Below are 18,402 nucleotides of genomic sequence, written 5' to 3'. Positions count from 1 at the left end.
CTGTCCTGTCACTCCAAGCCCTAGTACAAAGTAATTCTCCTGCTCTCTTGGAGCACCTTTAGGCACTGGAAATCTCTCTAGAGGTCACTCGGGACCCTTCTCTTCCCCAGGCTGAGCAATCCCAGCTCCTTCAGCCTTTGCTCCTGGAAGCATTCAGCTGATCCCCCCGGGCTTTGCCACGACCAACCTGCACAATGTCAGTGAACACGGTGTCGGAGACGCCCTCACACAGCGCAGCCACGAGCTGCAGGACCAGCAGCTTCCTCCCCTGCCTGGCCTGGGACTGCTCCAGCTCCAACAAACTCCCTGCAGGCTGCACAGCTGGGTTTGGAGCTGCCTCATCCTCCGCAGCCACCTGAGTCAGCTCCTGCCGGGAAGGGAGCGCAGGGCACGGAGAGGCAGCGGTTAAACACCGGGAACCAGTGCCAGGAATGCCAGATGACTCCTCACACCACCACCACCTTCCAGCTGCTAGATGAAGGTTTCTGAGAGCTGTCCACAGCTCCTGGGTGTCCCATCCCTATCCTCTCCTGGGGCTGGGCACAAAATCCCAGTCCAACCCAAGCCTGGAGGGAACCGTGGGGGGCTCCAAGTGAGATCAAAGGGAGCAGGTATGGGGCCCCTCTTCTACAGCCAAGGAAGCAACAGGGATTATTCCCAGCCTCCAACACACTTCAGACATGCTTCTGTTGTTAAAACAGCCCAGGGGGAGGATGAGGGTTAACTCCTTCAGGGACAGGGCTGCTCCCACTCCTTGGCTTCCCACCCAGCACACAAGGCTGCTCCAGCACGTGCCATACCCCAGAACACACAGGGGGACGATCCCTCTTTTGGCTTCTGCTTGTCCAGGGAACCCCTTCCCACAGGTATGTCCCTGGTTGGGACTGGCTGCCCTCACCTTCAGGCAGTGGATGAAGAAGTCTCCAGCCAGACCACTCTTCTGGCAGTGGGACAGGAGCTCCACCAAGCTCTCTACATGGCACTGCTCCAAGGAGATCTTCTGGTACAGGGCTTCATCTTCATCGCTGGAACAAGTCACTGTATCACCAACACACCCAGTACCGCCTGACCCCCAGACTCCAGGGCATGGTGAAATCCCAGTCTGCATTTCCCTGGAAGTCTTCCTTCCCAGCACTTCCCAGCAGAGCCTGGAGGCAGCTGAGCCAAACATTGCCCAGGTCATTTGGGCTCTGCTTATTAACTAACCTGCACTCATTAAGAGAAACCATGAGCCCAAAACATACATTTAATCCAGCCCATAAATAACAGGATTAGAGCTAGCTAAGTTAGGCAATGGTCAGAGCCGTGGCAGCAGGGGCATGGGCAGAGCCAGGGCCAGTATGGAACAAGTTTAAAGTAGTCCCAGTTTAAGCAAGGCAGATCTGCTGCTATTTCTGGCCTTCCAGTACCTGAACAGAGTTTGTAAGAAAGCTGGAGAGGGACTGTGAACAAGCATGGAGTGACAGGACAAGGGAGAATGGCTTCCCCCTGACCAAAGGTGGGTTAGATGGGATAATGGGAAGGAATTCTTCCCTGTGAGGGTGGTGAGGCCCTGGCACAGGGTGCCTAGAGAAGCTGTGGCTGCCATATCCTTGGAAGTGTTCAAGATCAGGTTGTATGGGACTTGGAGCAACCTGGGACAATGGAAGGTGTCCCTGCCTATGGCAGGGGGTGGAGCAAGATGAGCTTTAAGATCTTTTCCAACCCAAACCAGCCTGTAGTTCTAACTCAGGTCAGGAATAGCTTGAAAAGAAGCCAAACCAAATGTACTTGTGGGGATTTTGCTGCAGGTGCTCCCAGCACACCCCTGGGCACAGCTGTGCCTCTGCCTGCCCCACAGTGCTGCCCTGGGCCCGTGTACCAGCTCACATCCCCTTTCTTTAAATCCAGCCTCCAGGGTTTAAATGGATGGATGTCTCCTGGATATCCCAGCGGGACATCCTGACCTGCATGGCTGGAGACTAAAAGCTGCAGTTAATTCCCAGCATGGTCAGCTCTGCCTCTACTTAGAGACCATCTGCCCACACCAGAGGAGCTCCGTGGCTGCTCCGCGACGCTGGCACTGCCACAGTCTGTGCTGTGGCTGTGCCACCTGTGCCCGAGGGACTCTGCTCACTGTGACACCGGACAGGCTCGGGCTGGAGATTGGAAGCCGAATTTGGGGGGTGCTGAGATTGAGAATGCACATCCCATTCCCAGACACTGGGCTGGCAGGGCTCAGGAGTCAGGAAAAGCAGGCAGGGAGTGCACACCAATGCTCAGGTGGAGTGTGATACTTTTCAGGGCTGGAAGTCAGAGCTTTTGCACCATGGGGGCTGTGTTGGCTCTGTGGGCTGTGTGGAAGCATCACCAGCCTGAGCTCGAGGGGATGAGACCCTGTGGGATGGCACTGGCAGCTCCCTGCTCGCCCAGGCTCTCTGCAGTCTTCCATGGAAAACCCTGGCTGCTGAATGACCCAGGGTACTGTCCCACAGCACTCACCTGGTGGCTTCCTCCAGGACAATGGCAGCACCGCCCTCGCTGCCCACACGGAGCTGGCACTGAGGGTGAAGGGTGGGCACGTGGCTGCTCAGCCTGGCCAGGCCTTTCAGCACAGCCAGGGACTGCTCCCGTTCTGCCTTCTCCAGGAACCACAGCAGGATGTCCTGGCACGGGGAGCTGTCAAGGAGAAAGGAGCCGGTGGTGACACTGCTCTGCCCACTGCACCTTCCCTGCACACACTTTGGGATGAGGGACATGACTGGAGTGCTCTGGAGCAGCCACAGGCTCTTCTTGGGATGCTCCAGTTCCTGGCTCTGGCAGCTGAAAGCATTTGCGCCTGTTTCTAAAGGGATCAGCAGCACATCCTGCCCTTCTGGCGTTCCCAGATGGAAGGATTTGGGTTCCTCCACACTTCAGGCTGGCAAGGAAGCACTGTGAACACCCCTGGCACGCCCTGCCTGTGCCTCATGCCGAGGTGACAAGGGCTGGTAGCAGTGCCAAGGGAGAGGAGGAAGGAGATGGGAGCACTGAGGTGGCACGGGGAGCCCTGCCAAGGAAAGAAGCAGGTTAATGAGGTGAAGCAGCTGCGCTGGGCTGTGCCAGGGGTCTGGAAACCTGAACACTCCCAGGCAGCCATGGGTTCAGTCATCCCTGCCAAGTTCTTTAGCAAAGGAAGCAGGGACTGCTGGCCCAGCAGCAGCGTGAACTTGGCACGTTCCACCAACTTGTCACGGCACTCACTGCTCTTTGAAGTGATTAACGAGGCCTTTAGTAACAGCAGAGGCCGTGTCTACACACACCTTTTAGGGAAAGCCTCCACACGCCAGGATCACCAGAGCACTGTGTAACCCCACCAGGAATGTTTTCACCAGGCTAAAAAACTCCAGGGAAAGCCTGGGGGAGCAAGGAGAGGACAGCCAGCACCTGGTCACCTCTGTCCCTGCCAGAACTGGCACATGCGGTGCTTACCACTGTACACCAGTCATGGGGAGCTGGGCACGGTATGGGGGATCATCTGCCAGGAGGCAGGTCCTGATTGTACCAGAAGAGAATGATCCCAGATTGCAGAATGATCCTATACTTTCAAGAGGCAGTGCTTAAACTGTTTGTCCAGTTTTTATGCTATTTGTAGATTACTCCATCCAGTTTCCAGCATCACTACCTCCATCCATGGACAACCACAATCCCTACTCTAGGCAGAGCCACCCTGTGCTCCCAAGGGCATGCTCACTCTACACAGAACATTCTGGCTTCAGGGAAGACAAAAACTAACATGAGAATGGCTTCCTCAGGCAAGGGCTGCCAATGAGGTCGTGTGCCCTGCCTGTGGTTACTGCCTGCTTGGAATGAGAGTGCTCTGGGATGAGAAGATGAATCTCTGCTCCTGCCTGTGCCCTGAGCGTGGCTGTTGGAGGTGGGCAGAGCCCAGCACATGAAACCCCAGCAGAAGCTGAGTACAAATCCTCCCTTACCGTAAGTATGACACATTCTGCTTGGCGAAGGAATAGAGGGAAAAAACCACTCCCAGGACTGACTGTAAGGATCCCAGCAGCAGGCTCGAGCTGTCATTCCCAACCACATACACCTACGGAGAGGAGCACAGGGAGGGGAGTCAAACACCTGCGTGGGGCAGAGGGGATTCAGGAACACGTCCGTGCACAGGGCAGCTATCAGGGATGATGGTGGAAGGTTCTCAGCCTCTTCCTTCAGTCTGGAGGCTGTCTTCCCTGATTATGCCACATTCCCTATTAAAACCTGCCTTCAGCACCTTCTTTCTCCAACAATTTGCTTAACCACAGCAGGGCTCCAAGCTACAGGAAGGTTGCAGCCAGCTATTTGGGAAGTCTGCTGCTTAGGAGTAAGGTCCTGCCTTACCCAGGGATGTAACAGGCTCTCTGGAATGAGCAAATCTTCGTTGAATTAATGTAAATCTCAAACACAGAGATCAGTCACTAGCAGGGAAGCTGGGCTAGGGAGTGCTGAGTTGAGGCTGCTCTGGGGGGGAATTCAGAGGCTTTGGGAATGCTGTTGGTGTTCCGGGGATATTGCAAGGGCTCTGGGGATGCTGTAGAGGCTCTTGGGGGGGTTGGAGGGGCTCAGGGGTGATTGCAGAGCCCTGCTCCTATCCTCCACCTCATCTAGTACCCTCCCAAGAGGCTGAGAAGTGGTCCCCAGGGGCCCTGCCCTGCTCCACTGATGCACACAGACCTGATTCCCTGTGCTAATCCCGACGGAGCCATTCCTCCTCCCCAGACCCTTGTGTACACAAAGCCTCCCGATGAAGCCCCAAAGATGTTTTCTCACTAAGGATCAAATGACACTTGCTAGGCAAGAATCCCCCCCAAACCTGGGATCCCCTCACTAATCTGGCTGCTGTCAGGCCCCCAGCGCTCTGCCATTAAGGAGGGACCCACCCCAACCCCCCCAGCACTGCTCTGGGAGGGAGCAGCCCTCCAGACCCGTCTCTGCCTGCCAGCCAGTTACAACAGATCATTACTGGGAAAATTGACAACAATCCCAGCATTTAAGAGCTTAGCCTGCCTCGGGGCATGCCAGGAAGCAAGTCACCAGCTTCTGAAATTTGAATTCCTGGACTGGAGATGTCCTTCTGGGTTGGAACACGCAGCAGGAAGCTGCTGGAGCCTGCAGCGTGGCACTGGGGTTACTGGTGGGAATGGTAGGAAATGGAGTTATGAGAGAAGGTGTCACAGGAGAGACCTCCATAAAAAGCCCTTATCCTTCACAGGAAGCACAAGGATGGACCTCACCAATCTCCCAAATGCCAGAAACAAGATCTGTGCTCCAGGGAAAGCTTAGAGCTCCTTACAGCATCTAAGGGGGCTCCCAGAGGGCTGGCGAGGGACTTTGAACAAGGACCTGGAGTGACAGGACAAGGAGCAGTAACTTCCAACTGCAAGAGGACACAGTCAACTGCTCACCAGGTCTCAAACCAGCTCTTTTTCCTACCCAAAGCAGACATGGTACCTTGAGCACATCTTCCACACAGCTGCCCAGCTCTGCCTCTGGCACCAGCACAGCCCCTGCTGTCAGATCCTCCAGTGCCAGCTCTGAAAGCAAAAGGCAGAGACATGAGCCCCTCAAAACAGGCCAGAGCCCCCAGCAGCAGAACTACCTCATCATTCTCTGCACCCAAAAGCACTTCCACAGCTCCCTTCCCTCCCCATGGGAACAGACCAGCCCTCATTAGCTGTACTAATTGTGCTGCAGTGTTGTAAACCCCCAAGGACACATGGAAATCAACACAGACCACAACTCCAAGATGGATGACTCCCCAGAGAGCTGCTGGTCAGTGTGGGGAACCAACGGCTTCCCTCTGGAAGTCCAGAACAAGGATATCAGACTGGGAGAGGTTCCCAAGGAGCACTGGGCAGAACCAAACTGTTCAGCTCCCACACTGCAGTAACTGGACTCAAGTAGGGGTAAATACAGTGTACCCAGACAAACTGACAGGGTCAGCACAGAAAGCTGAGCTCCCACACTCCACAGCCTGGCTGCCAACCTGAGAAAATTCAGATGGAATGACAAAAACCAGTGAGGAGCAAAACCAGACCCCTCCCCAGGTACCTGCAGCCTCGGAGCAGCGATGGAGCGGTGCCAGCAGGGGCTGGAGCAGGTGCTTCTCTGCCAGCTGTGGCTGCTCCCTGGCCATGGTGAGCAGCGTGGTGGTGGCCACACGCTGGAACTGCCGTGCTGCCACTTTGTCCTGGATGTGCAGCAAGTCCAGAATCTGCAAGGAAAAAGAAACAAGGATCAGCACTCCATCATAGGGGGCCTGGCGCCTCGCAGCAACCAAGGAGCTGCCCATGTGCTGCTTTGCTGGGCAGCTGACGTGGCATTCCACGTGTGGATGAGCCAGTGTCCTTCCCACTCACACAGGACACCTTTCTGGGCTCAAAACAGGAGCCTGCACCACTCCCAGAGCCAAAGGCTGGAAGCAAGAGCTACACACAGAGCTCTGTGTAGCACAGTGCTCGTGTGATCAGACAACATCATCCAGCATTTCAATAAAACATGGAAAATTCAAGAGTGGAAAGGTCCTACTGCCAGAAAAACATGTCCACGTTGTGCTGGCTTGAGCCAGGCTACACTGAAGTAAAAGGAGCAGCCCCAGCACTCTCCAAGACAGGAGCTGGCTCTGCATTCCCCAGCAGAGGGGAGCAGGGACTTACCTGGGGGCACACCTGTCTGTAGTAGTCCTCGAGGGACAGGCACTGCTGTGGGCAGGCAGCCAGGATCTTCCCAACTGCATCACACTTTCTCCAGTCCAAAGCTGCTGCTTCAGCACTAGCACCACCTATAACAGCAGCAGAAATCCCAGGTCGGCTTCAAAATATGGCCAGCTCTGGCTGAAGCCAGGTGTTCCTAGCCAAAAATTGGCCTTTGAGTTCTTGTTAAACCAACAATTGTTCAGGAGACACCTGAACTTAAGAATAGAAAGGGGAAAATTGCTGTGCAAGAACTCTGATAATGGAAAAAACTCCTACAGCCAGGTGGGTGAGCCAATAGGTGGGGAGAGGTTCTGCTTGGATGATTGGAGTTGGCTGGACGAGATTTTGGCACTAAAAACTGTGGGAAGAACAGCTTCCCTCCCTGGTAGGGCATGGAGAGCAGGAGATGGGATGGGTGTCACTGACCCTACAGTTCTCACAGCCCAGTGCTCAGCACAGCTCCCACCACACTGGCACTGGGACACTGCATTGCCCAGGACTGATCCCATTCTGGACACACACGAGGCGTGACCCCTGTCAGTGTGGCCCTCAAACACATGTGTATCCCAAATTAGAGCAGTTTGAGAGCTCAGTGCAGTCAGAGGCTAAGTCTGTGTGTCACCATGTCACCTCAGCCTAGCATAAGCCAGTTTTTAAGTCTAGCTCTTGTGTCTCTGCTCTTCTGGGCCTCTCATGGGATGAAGTGTCCCAAGACACCTCTGAATCTGTGATGCTTGCACCCAGAGCCCCGCACTCACCGTCTGTGCCCTCCAAGATACCCCGAACCACGGCCTGCACCCCGCCAGGCCTCAGCAGCCTCTCGGAGAGCAGGTGCCCACAGAGCCGCCGCAGCCAGGCTGGAGCTGCCCTGGCACCCAGAGACCTCTGGAAGGGAGCAAAGGAGCAAGGTAAAGAGTGTACTTGCACACACCTGTGCCAACCACACCTCTGGGCAAACAGCCCATCCTCTGACAGACAGCACAGGACACAGGCTGCCAATTGCTGCTTCATACAGTGGCATAAAGCAAATCAGGAATCAATGAGAGAGGTCAGCCCTCAGGTGCTTAGCATGCTATTCCATCTCTGGAAGGGTCCAAGGCCAGGATGGATGGGGTTTGGAGCAACCTGGGATAGTGCAAAGTGTCCCTGCCCATGGTAGGGGGTGGTTATGACATGAACTTTGGGTTCCCTTCTGAAATTCTATTATTGTATTAGGGGCATTATCCCATGGGGACTTTTCTAAAATAATGCTTAAGAGATTCCCCATCTCCTCCTCCCCAGGAGGCTTTGGAACAGCGCTAAAGAGCAGCAGGTGCCCTTTGTCATCCCTCGAGTGAGAAGGGTGAGGTTTGGAGGAGCAGAGGCTGTGCTTGGCCGGGCACGGCAGATGTCGGTGCCAAGCCAAGGTGGCACGTGCGGCGATGACAGTCCCTGACACACCCACACTCCTCTCCTGCACAGCAGGGCTTGAACAGCGCACACCCGGCAGCCTCACCAGCGCTCGGGACTGGTTTTTAAGGTGCAAGGAGATTTCCAGAAGAGCAGCATCTTGGGAGTGTGGGAATCACGGGGGTACGGAACCCTGATAGCCCCGTGCCGCGGATGGCTCCGGGTACCTGCTTAGGCTGTCCCTGCAGGACGAACAGCTCCTGCACCGCCAGCGGCTGGTAAACACGGTCCAGGATATCCCTCAGGGCTTCCCGGCACTGCGCTCGCTCTGCTTCCGAAATACCCTGGAACAAAACATACCAGGGCTGTTGAGAACACTTGGCTGGGCACTAAAGCCCCGGTGCCGGCGGTGCGCCGGTGCCCGGCAGCCCCTCCGTGCCTCCCGTTCATTCTGTCACATGGAGCACGGCGGGCAGGACGCGCGAGGGACCGCCTGAGGAGAGGGCTGGGGCTCGGCTCAACCCGCAGCACCACCGGGGAGCGGGAACACGGGCGGCGAGTGTCGAACGGACCTGGCACAGGGCGGCGGGGCCGTGTCCCAGCCCGCAGAGCCCGAACAGAAGCAGACGGAGGTGCCGGGCGAGCAGCGGGGCGCCCAGGGCCGGCAGCCGGGCCAGCTCGACCAGCGCGGCCACAACGGCGAACAGCCGGACCCCACGAGTGCTGGGCGGCGGCCCCAGCCCCGGCCCCGGCCCCGGCCCCAGCTCCGAAGGCAGGTGCGGCAGCAGCCCCAGCCCCACGGCGGCCCGCACCGCCCGCCGCACCGCCCGCTCCTGCCCCACGCTTAGCGTATCGGCGCCGGGCGGCGGCGGCGCCCCGGGAGCGGCGGGGGTGGCGGAGGGGGAAGCGGCGAGCGCGGCCAGGCGCTCCTTGAGGCACAGAAGCAGCGCCAGCAGCCCGCAGGCCGCCGCCCAGCCCGGCTCCGTGCTCGCCACCCCGGCCGCCAGCGCGGGCGCCCGGGACAGCACGGCCGCCCTAAGCTCGCGAAGCGCGGCCCAGCCCGCTGCCCCTGACAGCCGCTCCTCCAGCGCCGCCGCGTTCCTGCGCAGCGTCTCCGGGCACAGAGCGGTCTCCGGGCCGGGCTCGGCAGCGTTGTCGCCATTACTGGGCGGCCCGAGCAGCAGCTCCAGCGCCTCCACTACACGGGCAGGCTCCGGGCCCGCCTGCGCGCCGCCCGCCATGTCGGGACTGCTGTGACCGAGCGCCGCCATCATGGGCAGGTCAGGGGAAAGGGCGGGGCGGCGGCGGCCGCCATGGTGGGGAGGGCGCGTGAGGGGCGGGGCCGCGCTGCTGGGCGCCATCTTGGGGAGGTCGGGAATGGGAGGAGAAACCGGCCGGAGAGCCGGGGCGGGACTGGGGACGAGGGGTGGAGGAACAGGACAGGACCGGGGAAAAGGCTTGCCGCTGCCACAGGGAAGCGTCAGATGCGTTATTGGGAAGGAATCCTGCTTACTTAAGAGTGATGAGGCCCTGGCACTTGCCCAGAGAACCTGTGGCTGCCCGCTCCCTGGGAGTGTCCAAGACCAGGTTGGACACTGGGGCTTGAAGCAGCCTAGAACAGTGGAAGGTGTCCCAGGGGAGTTGGATGATCCTTCAAGTCTCTTCCAACTCAAACCAATCCATGATTCTGATTGCCCGGTTGTCCTGTGGAGGAGGGCTATGGGCACACCGGCACAGCAGGTAAAGCCTTGGAGGAAGGGATTGCCTCACACACAGAAAAGTGGTTTGGTTTTCTTAAAACAATTTATTTTTGCAATTTTATATAAAAACCATGCAATCAACACTTAGCCACTGCTGGTTTCCCAGCTGGCGTGAGACCCTTTTCCCATGATAAAAAATACAAACCGTGATGACAGCTAAACACAGAGGTCAGGATTTTGGGATAGCCCTTTGATTTTCGAAAGCACCTTTAAATGAGCGCACGCTAATTACAGCTGACACAACACGGGAGGAAATCAAACCATAATCGGGGATACAGAAAAATAGAAATCTGGCTGTACATACTGTAGTAAATACAATTCCATGTGATGATGCATCTTTGGTGTATGTTGATCGAGTGCCTCATCACATTTCTCCATCACTGGGTTCACGATCTGAGCCTATGTGGGGCTGGGAGCACGAGGTATTTTGGAGAGCGCCAGAGAAACCCTTTTTCCCCCATGGAAAAGGGAAGAAGGACCTGATCCTGCCCCCCACAGCTAGGAGCACCTCAGTTCCAGGATGGGGAATGGACTAAACTGTTCCATGCCCTGGAGCCAAGGGGACCAGGATACACCCAGACTACCCCAAAACCCCCCATCCCCAGCGATCCTGAGCTTTTCTCAGTGAGGGAGATGGGGGCACAGGATTCAGGCGATGTTGGAGGGAGTTTGGCCACCCCGGACATAAACCGACGTGAGTCCAGAGGGGTGAAATGAGGTGGCAGCAGCAGGCTGGGGGTCCCTAATCGTCCTCCTCGCCGCCGCCATAGAGCTCGGCCAGCTTGCGGAAGCGGCCGCCCCATTCGTTGAGGTAGTCGTAGTCCTGGTCGCCGTCGGAGGCAGAGGAGTTGAGGGAGCTGAGCGAGGTGGCCTCCGAGCCACTGCCCTCGTAGTCGAACACCAGCAGCGAGTCGTACGGAGGGGCTGTGGGGTCCGTGTCGGCCGCCTTCAGGTTCTGGGGGAGCAGAGGGGTCAGTACCTGTGTCTCCTGCGCTGGTGTGGCAGGGATGTGTCACCCCCTGGGCTAGGACTCACCTCGTCAATGAAGTTCCCGATCTCGTCGGGGTTGGCAGGGCGAGGCCGGTACTGAGGGGCTGCCATGAGCGGAGGGGCCACGTCATTGCGGATCACCTCGGGCCGGGCATCGAGCCCCCGGTGCAGCTGGCTCAGGTCATAGTCCTGGAGGGACAGGAGGAGGCAAGGCTCGAGGGACAGCCATGGGCACCACCACCACCACTTAGTGAGCCAAGTCCAGCAGACACAGCCATCCCACCTGGTCCTCCTCGCCACCGCCCTCCTCGTCATAGTGGTACACATTGTCCCTCATGTCATCCTCAGGTGGGAGCAGCGGCTCCTTCACCACCTTCCTCCTCTTCACAAAGAGCAGCAGCAGCAGCAGGAGAACTGCAGGCACAGGGATAGGGTATCAGGGCAGCAGGGAGAGGGTGACCAGCACTCTGTCCCTCCCATCCTCGTCCCCGGGTACTCACTGAGCAGCGCCAGGATGCCCCCCAGGATGCCCAGGATGGCGGGCACGCCCATGCCACCAGAGATGTATGCTCGTCGCTCGCAGTTCTTGGCTGGCCCCTCGCAGCTGCAGACCTGGGCTCGCACGGGCGTGATCTGCTCCTTGCCCTGACCATCCAGCAGCTTAAGGAAGATGTTGTACTCGCCTGGCTCCAGCTCCTTCTTCATCTTCAGCTTCACTTGGTCTTGGTGAACCACAGAATCATTTGCGTTGGAAAAGGTCTCCAAGATTGAGTCCAGCCATCCATCAGCACTGCCAAGGCCACCACTGACCCATTTCCCCAAGTGCCACATTCACACAGCTCTTAAATCCCGCCAGGGATGGGGACTCCACCACTGCCCTGGGCAGCCTGTTCCAATGCCTGACCACCCTTTCCATAAATTATTTTTCCCCAATATCCAACTTAAATCTCTTCTGGCACAACTCGAAGTTGTTTCCCATTGTCCCATTCCTTAGGACAGATCCTGACTCTCACCTGGCTGCACCCTCCTGCCAGGGAGTTGTGGAGAGTGAGATGGTCCCTCCTGAACCTCCCCAGCTCGCTCAGCCACTCCTGGTGCTCCAGCCCCTTTCCCAGCTCTGGTTTGGGAACACCCTTGCCACTGGCACAGGACTTGGGCCAGTGGCAGGTCCCCAACCTAGTACTCACTGCAGGGCCCAGCACTAGAGCAGATGGCACCTACCTGTTGACATCACCTTGACAGTCCAGTTGCTGCTGGAGCCATGCATCAGCTCTGCCTTGAAAGGGTACGTGTTGGGGGGCAAGTCCTTGTCAATGATGGTCAGGGTCTGCTCCTCAGGTTGCCGGTTGCAGATGTCAAAGCTCCGGGGCTCTGGCACAGGCCCATTGTCGTTCACATCCTGAAGCAGGAGGAGCAGTGTCCCCGTGCCAGTGGCAGCTTGTGGTGACCCTGTGGGACTGAGATTCAGCAAGGCACCCAGGGAGGGGCCTGGACCCCATGGGGGGACATGGAGGTGGGCACAGGGACAGCACTTGGCTACCCTCACCGTTGTCCACAGCCAGGACGATGGCCTTGTAGGTGCTGTTGATGGCATGCGCCGACTCCCGGTCCAGTGGGTGGGCTGCCGTGACGATGCCATTCTCAGGGTCAATGGCCAGCCACCCTGCAGGGTCACTGCCCATGCGATACCTGGGGGCAGCCAGGGGTCAGCAGGGGGAGAGGAGGGGCGCACAGTGCAGCGCAGCCCATGAGACACCCCAGCAAAGCACCGGCCACTGTCACCCTCCACTCACGTGATTTTCTGGCTCTGCTCCTTGTCGGGGTCCTGGGCTGTGTAGGACGTGACATGGTATCCCACTGGCACATCCTCCATCACCTCCACCCGCTTGACCGGGGGTATGAAGATGGGGGCTTCATTCACATCCCTGACCACCACCAGGACATTGGCTGTGGCAGGAGTCATGTTCACGGTGAAGGGGACCTCGTTTTGCACTGACACCACGAGCTTGTACCGGTTCTGGGTCTCATAATCGAGGCCCTGGGGGTGGGAGAGAAGCCGGGTAGTGCCAGCAGGGAGTCAACTGGTGCTGAGCCAGCCATGCAGCAGCAGGACTCACCTTGGCAGTTTTCAGGAGCCCATCGTTAGTTTTGGGGTCAGTGGTGATCTCAAAGTTGCCCTGCGGGTCCCCGCTCTGGATGCGGTAGACAGCGTTCCAGGCTGGGGAGCCTGGCAGGTCCTGGTCTGTCACGTACAGCCGGGTCACCAGCACCCCCACCTCGTTCTCATCCACTGAATCCTCATACTGCAAGATGGGACAGGGACAGTCACCTGTGTGGCCCCAGGCACCCCAGGTGGGGGCTCGTGCCACAATACCCCTGGAGGGAAGCGGCTGGGGCTGGGTGATACCATGGTGGGGTCGAAGACAGGAGGGTTGTCGTTGGCATCAGTGACTTTGATGATGGCAGTGGCGGTGTTGGTCAGGCCATTGCCCTCCTGGTCTGCAGCCTGGATGATCAGCGTGTAGTTCGGAGTGGTCTGCAGGGCAAAATCACCCCAGTTAGGATTAGGGTGGGGACTGGGTTATTCCCCTCCTCCAGGCATCACCTGCCTGCTCCTCCACTCTTCTCCAGCCGCACTGTTCCCTCCCGGCACACGGGCAGCCAATGTTCCAGCTGTGTATCTGAGGGGCTGGCACTGCACCCACTCCACACTCAGCAAGTCTGGGGGTCCCTAGAGTGTCCCCAGCACAGCTCCTGGGGGACTCAAGGCTGCAGACACCCCTACAGCCAGAGACAGTGACCCAGGGATGGCACAACTCAAAACCAGATGGACCTAAGGACTTGAGTATCCCTTTCTCCCCATGGCACATCCCACTGTGGAGGAGCGGCAGGTTGCCCTGGTCCATGGCAAGGTGCCCACCTCTCGGTCCAGTCCTGTGCCAATGACACTGATGATGCCCTTCTCGGCATTGATGGTGAACATCGGCTGTGCACCCTTGGGCTCCTCGCTGAGGATGGAGTAGCCAATGATGCCATTGTTCACATTGATCGCATCATCTGCATCCGTAGCATTCACGGTCATCACAGATGTGCCTGGACATGGGGACAAGCCAGGGAGATTTAAATGATAGGTCAGGATCCACCAGACACCCTGGCACTGCTCCTGCTCAGAATTCTGCACAGTCCCAGTTCAGAGTACCCCCCATACCTGGCTTGGCGTTCTCCTCAATGTAGCCGACAAAGACTTGCTGGGTGAAGACGGGCCGGTTGTCATTCTGGTCAGTGACGGTGATGATGATCTCCATGGGGTCTTCCACGGGCTGCCCGTTGGCTGACACGGCGTGGGAGTAGAGCTGGAAGGGTACAGTCAGTGTGTGTGCAGTGCCCAGGACCGTCCCCGTCCTGCCACAGATGCCCCCTCACTCACCACGTATTTATCCTTCTTCTCCCGGTCCAGGGGTTCTGTCACCTCCAGCCACCCCGTCTCCCGCTCGATGATGAAGACACCCACGGGGATGGTATCTGCTCCCTGCCCCGTGATGCTGTAGAAAACCTTGGTCTCTTTGTCCTTGTTGGATTTGATCTGGCAGCATGGCAGGAAGAAGCAGGTGGAGACGTGTCCCAGCACTCTGGGGACCCCCCTGACCCTGCCTGGTCGCTGTGGGGACACATACCTGCACCAGCTTCTTGGGGAAGGGTCCTCGCTCATTCTCAGGGCAGTTGATGGGGGGGATGACCCAGTCCCTCTTCTGCCGCCGGAGGCTGTGTCCATGCTCCGGGAAGATCAGCACATCAGGTACTGTGACCTGTTGGGACAGTGGCTCTGCTCAGTGCCAGGACCTTGCTGAGCCCTCTGCACCAGGGACAGGAGCTGCTGTGACCCCAGGGAGTGGGTCTGTACTTTACCTGCTGCATCCGCTCGTGGTGGCGGTGCTGGTGCCACCGCCGGCGCAGAGTCACCTTGGATGAATGCTTCTTGCCCGTGGCATCCCAGGTGTGCACAGCAAAGGTGATCTCCCGCTGCTGGAGCTGCAGGGGCCGGGTGGCAGAGACGATGCCATCCCTGCTCACCTTGAAGCGTGTGTCATCCGGGAGGAAGGCAGCACGGCGTGACTCGCCACAGTCCACAAAGTTCACTGGAGACAGGGGACTGAGTGTCAGAGGGCTCTGGGGACATGGGCACACAGAGCACAGCCACGCCCCAGCAGCCTGGGGTGGTGGGGATGCTCCACACACAGTGACACACGGCCTGCCAGAATTCCATCCTGGGCACAGCACACAGTACATCCCTGCCCTAGCTCTGGGACACGGCAGGACCGACTGTGCCACAGGATCCCTGCTAGAGTGTGACAAGGGAGCAAGTGGCACCTGGCACACTATATCCCTGTCTCCAGCACCATGTGTGCCATGGCACCAGAGGCAGCACATCGCCATATGGGTGTACGCCTGTGGAACAGCATGTCCTCAAGTCTGACATGTCACCACCACCATGCCGGTCCAGCTGCTTTTCCAATAAAAAAAAGTGCAGCAGTCACTCACCTGCACTGGCACCCAGTGTCCTGGCAGCCAGGCCCGTCAACCTGTCCGGTACCTTCGGGACCCCAACCCCAGGGACAGGGGGCAGACGGGGTCCCGATGTCACTAGCTTGGCACAGTAAGAGCTGGGCCGCGATGAGGCAGTGGTCAGCCAGCATCACATGAGCCGAGCCGCGCTCCCGAACAAACACCCTTTGTCTGGGAGAGTTGTTGGAGACAGCAGCACCCAGGATCCACAGCCAGCACTGCCACCATCGCCCCGGTGTGACCCGTGCCTCGGCAAGGGGACGTGCCAGGGTGGGCGGGAGGCAGCGCCGAATGGAACGGAGCCGGTGGGGCTACGTCAGCCCACGAGCAGCCCAGGAATGCGGGGTGGCTGTGGGATGGAGGGAGGGGGGAGCAATCGCTGTCCCCCTTGCCCACCACGGTGCTCCCGAACCAGCCCAGGAGGATCCACCGGCGCGATGCCAGTCCCGCTCAGCCCCACGGCGGGACCCTCGGCCAGGGCTGGGGGAGCCGGTGGGGCCGGCTGGGCAGGAACGTGCCGGAGCAGGCGGGGAAGGAGAGGCAGCCGCGGGCGCAGCCGCATTACTTGGCCCTTACCCTGGCACGGGGCCTGATGGGTGCAGCCAGAGGTGGCACGAAGCCCCCAGCCTCACGCTGGGTGCAATGGATGTTCAGTGCTCAGGCCGCACTGAGTTCAAAGAGGGTGCTCAGAACCGGCTCCCCCTTTCCTGCTCTCCCCCGTTCCAACTCCCCCGCTTCCCACCTGGCCATGCACAACCTGTTTTTCCAGCTTGGCTGAAGGAGGGCCGGCCCCAGCCCTCCTCTCCCCGGGGCCGGGAGCTGAGGGAGTGAAGGGGGGGGGCCCTCTCCTGGGAATGATGGGGGTGGGAGAAAAGGAGAGTTCAGGGAGTCCTAGAGAGGGATCCCCCCCCCGCACTTCAGTCCCCCACAACCACCTACAGGGCACTGGGACAACCAGACTGCCAAACAGGGTGAGGGGCTGAGACCCTACATAGGGGATCAGGGCAGCGCCCTAAAGCCGCCCCATGTCCTGTGAAAATTCAATGGGGCTGGGCAGAGGTAGAGCAGGGAGTGACCACCCCTGCAGTGCCACCACCCCGTGTGTTGTGCACATGCAGCTGGGCCAGGACAGGGGGATCACCTTCATCTGGTGAAGGTGCTGCGGGTGACACATGCCACTGACGTCACCCCAGTTTCACTGTGACTTCAGACTCTCGAGGTTTCTCCACCCAGGGCTGACGGGAACTGTCCCAGGTCCCACCACATCCCCACCCCCCCAGAGCCCCCAGACCCACGGAGCAGCGCCCTGTTGATGCAGCAGCCCCCATACAGGCGTTGTTTGCCGCCGCGGCGCCATGTGGGGCCTGTCTGGGCCTGTTGGATGGAAAACACCGCGCTCAACTCATCAAGCTAATTAAAGGCTGGCTTGTCAGCCTGGCAACAAGTTTTGGGGTGCTCTGTAGCCCAGCATGGCCTGACATCCACCAGGCTCAGCCCCCCCATGGCTAGCATTGTGGTGGCACAGCTATGAATCACTGGGTGCCACACAGGCCTCAAGGGCAGATGGTCCCTTCCTTCCTCCTACGCCCTGACTATGACCGGAACCCAAAACTGAAAGTGCTGGTGGCACAACAGAGAATTTCCAGCAGGTCTCAGTGCTGCAGGGAAGTTACAGGGCTGGCCGTCACCCTGGTATCAGGCCCAGCCCTGATGGACATCGACTTCTGCGTTAATAATCAACCACAAGGCAAACAAACACAATTCCTGCAGTATGGGGCAGGGTCCAATTCCTGGCTCTCCAGGCGAAGCCGTTAAGGAGCTGAGGTGCAGCACTGGATGCTCAGTACCCCTCGGTTCTGTGCCCACCCAGCCACTCTGGCACACAGACAGCGGTGCCAGCATCACCCTCAGCCATGAACTAGTGCTGATGGTGACAGCCATTGCACACAGCCTCAGAGCCCAGAGTCCCTTTTGGAGACCCCAGAGTAGCAGCAAGTTCCCAGCACATGGGTCCCCAATGCCCCTTTGCTACACCAGAACAGGGCTTTAGTGCCAACATAGGGGGATACCAACGTCCCCAGAAGCCCATCCTGGGGCCCATCTCCATGCCAAAAGCTACCCTGGGGGCCTATATTATGGATCCAAAGGGAGGCTCACCCTGGTGAACCCAGAGTGCCAGGTGAGGCATGGGGCAGGGCAGGCGCCTGCGCGCCCCACACCCCAACCTGCCGGCCCCGACAGGTCTGCGGTGCCTGAGTCAGCGCCGCCCGCGCCGACGCACCCCGGGGAGCGGCTTCCACTGCCCCCGCGCCATGACACTGTACCAGGTGCCGGGACCACCAGTGCCTCAGTGTGGCCCCACCGCTGCGTGTGGACACACCAGGCTCTGTCCCTCATGCCACCTACCATCACAGCGAGCCTGTACCCACCGTCGCGGCACTGTCCCCACAGCCACAACGCCATCCCCATGGCACCATCCCCACTGCCAAAGCACTGTCCCCAGGGCCCCAACCCCATGGCCACGCCAGCACCACTCAGACACAGCTTTATGTCCCCCATTGCCCACCCCTGTCCCACACACCCCCCTGTACCCACAATCCCGTTCCCGTCCTTGCAGCCACCCTGTCCTCACCTCGTCCCAGTGCCCGTCCCGCCGCCACGCTGTCCCGCGGCACCGTCAGAGAAAAGGTCTCGGCAGTGAAGCCGGGCTGGCACGACGCTGCCCGCTGGCACAGCCGCTGCCCGCTCTGCACGGAGAGAGACGTTAGCCACAGGGCAGGGTCCCAAGCAAGGTCCCGCTGCCCCGGGCAGGGTTCGGCGGGATCCCAAGCAGGGTCCTGCCGCCCGATTCCGTGGCTCACCTGGAGCAGGAGCAAGAAAAGGCAGAGCGGGACCAAGCAACCCACTCGCCGCCCCATGGCCGGTGCCAAATGGATCGGGCGCTGCCCCCGCGGAGTCGCAGGTGCGTCCGGTCCCCTCCTAATCCCTCC

General features: G+C 59.1%; 2 protein-coding genes and 1 long non-coding RNA gene across 3 annotated transcripts in view; 1 reads left to right on the top strand and 2 right to left on the bottom strand.

Annotated features, from left to right (window-relative positions):
* The window catches only part of TANGO6 (transport and golgi organization 6 homolog), a 19,468-nt gene extending 10,089 nt beyond the window's left edge, over positions 1–9,379 (bottom strand). The window contains exons 1-10 of the mRNA XM_088172162.1: positions 8,672–9,379; positions 8,327–8,443; positions 7,469–7,595; positions 6,672–6,796; positions 6,067–6,229; positions 5,467–5,549; positions 3,954–4,066; positions 2,482–2,658; positions 899–1,025; positions 188–367 (exon numbers count right to left, since the gene is read on the bottom strand). Coding sequence (XP_088028288.1) covers positions 188–367; positions 899–1,025; positions 2,482–2,658; positions 3,954–4,066; positions 5,467–5,549; positions 6,067–6,229; positions 6,672–6,796; positions 7,469–7,595; positions 8,327–8,443; positions 8,672–9,373 — 1,914 coding nt within the window. The 5' untranslated portion in view covers positions 9,374–9,379. The remainder of the gene's footprint in view (positions 1–187; positions 368–898; positions 1,026–2,481; positions 2,659–3,953; positions 4,067–5,466; positions 5,550–6,066; positions 6,230–6,671; positions 6,797–7,468; positions 7,596–8,326; positions 8,444–8,671) is intronic.
* Positions 9,037–15,387, top strand: LOC148222429 (uncharacterized). Its single transcript, XR_015806369.1, has 2 exons — positions 9,037–9,379; positions 14,307–15,387. It is a non-coding gene; the product is annotated as an uncharacterized LOC148222429 (long non-coding RNA).
* LOC106861285 (cadherin-1) lies at positions 9,884–18,402 on the bottom strand. The gene is made up of 16 exons (XM_014889564.2): positions 18,274–18,402; positions 18,045–18,159; positions 14,756–14,985; positions 14,524–14,655; positions 14,277–14,432; positions 14,058–14,202; positions 13,770–13,942; positions 13,257–13,385; positions 12,967–13,152; positions 12,643–12,887; positions 12,396–12,538; positions 12,071–12,298; positions 11,350–11,571; positions 11,133–11,263; positions 10,895–11,038; positions 9,884–10,814 (listed from the first exon to the last, which is right to left on the bottom strand). Exons 1-16 carry the CDS (start codon positions 18,328–18,330, stop codon positions 10,602–10,604), a joined length of 2,649 nt encoding a protein of 882 aa, XP_014745050.2. The 5' UTR covers positions 18,331–18,402; the 3' UTR covers positions 9,884–10,601.

The sequence above is a fragment of the Sturnus vulgaris genome, chromosome 12 (assembly GCF_052056855.1).
Source record: "Sturnus vulgaris isolate bStuVul1 chromosome 12, bStuVul1.hap1, whole genome shotgun sequence".
NCBI lineage: Eukaryota > Metazoa > Chordata > Aves > Passeriformes > Sturnidae > Sturnus > Sturnus vulgaris.
This window is presented reverse-complemented; position numbering and strand designations above follow the sequence as displayed.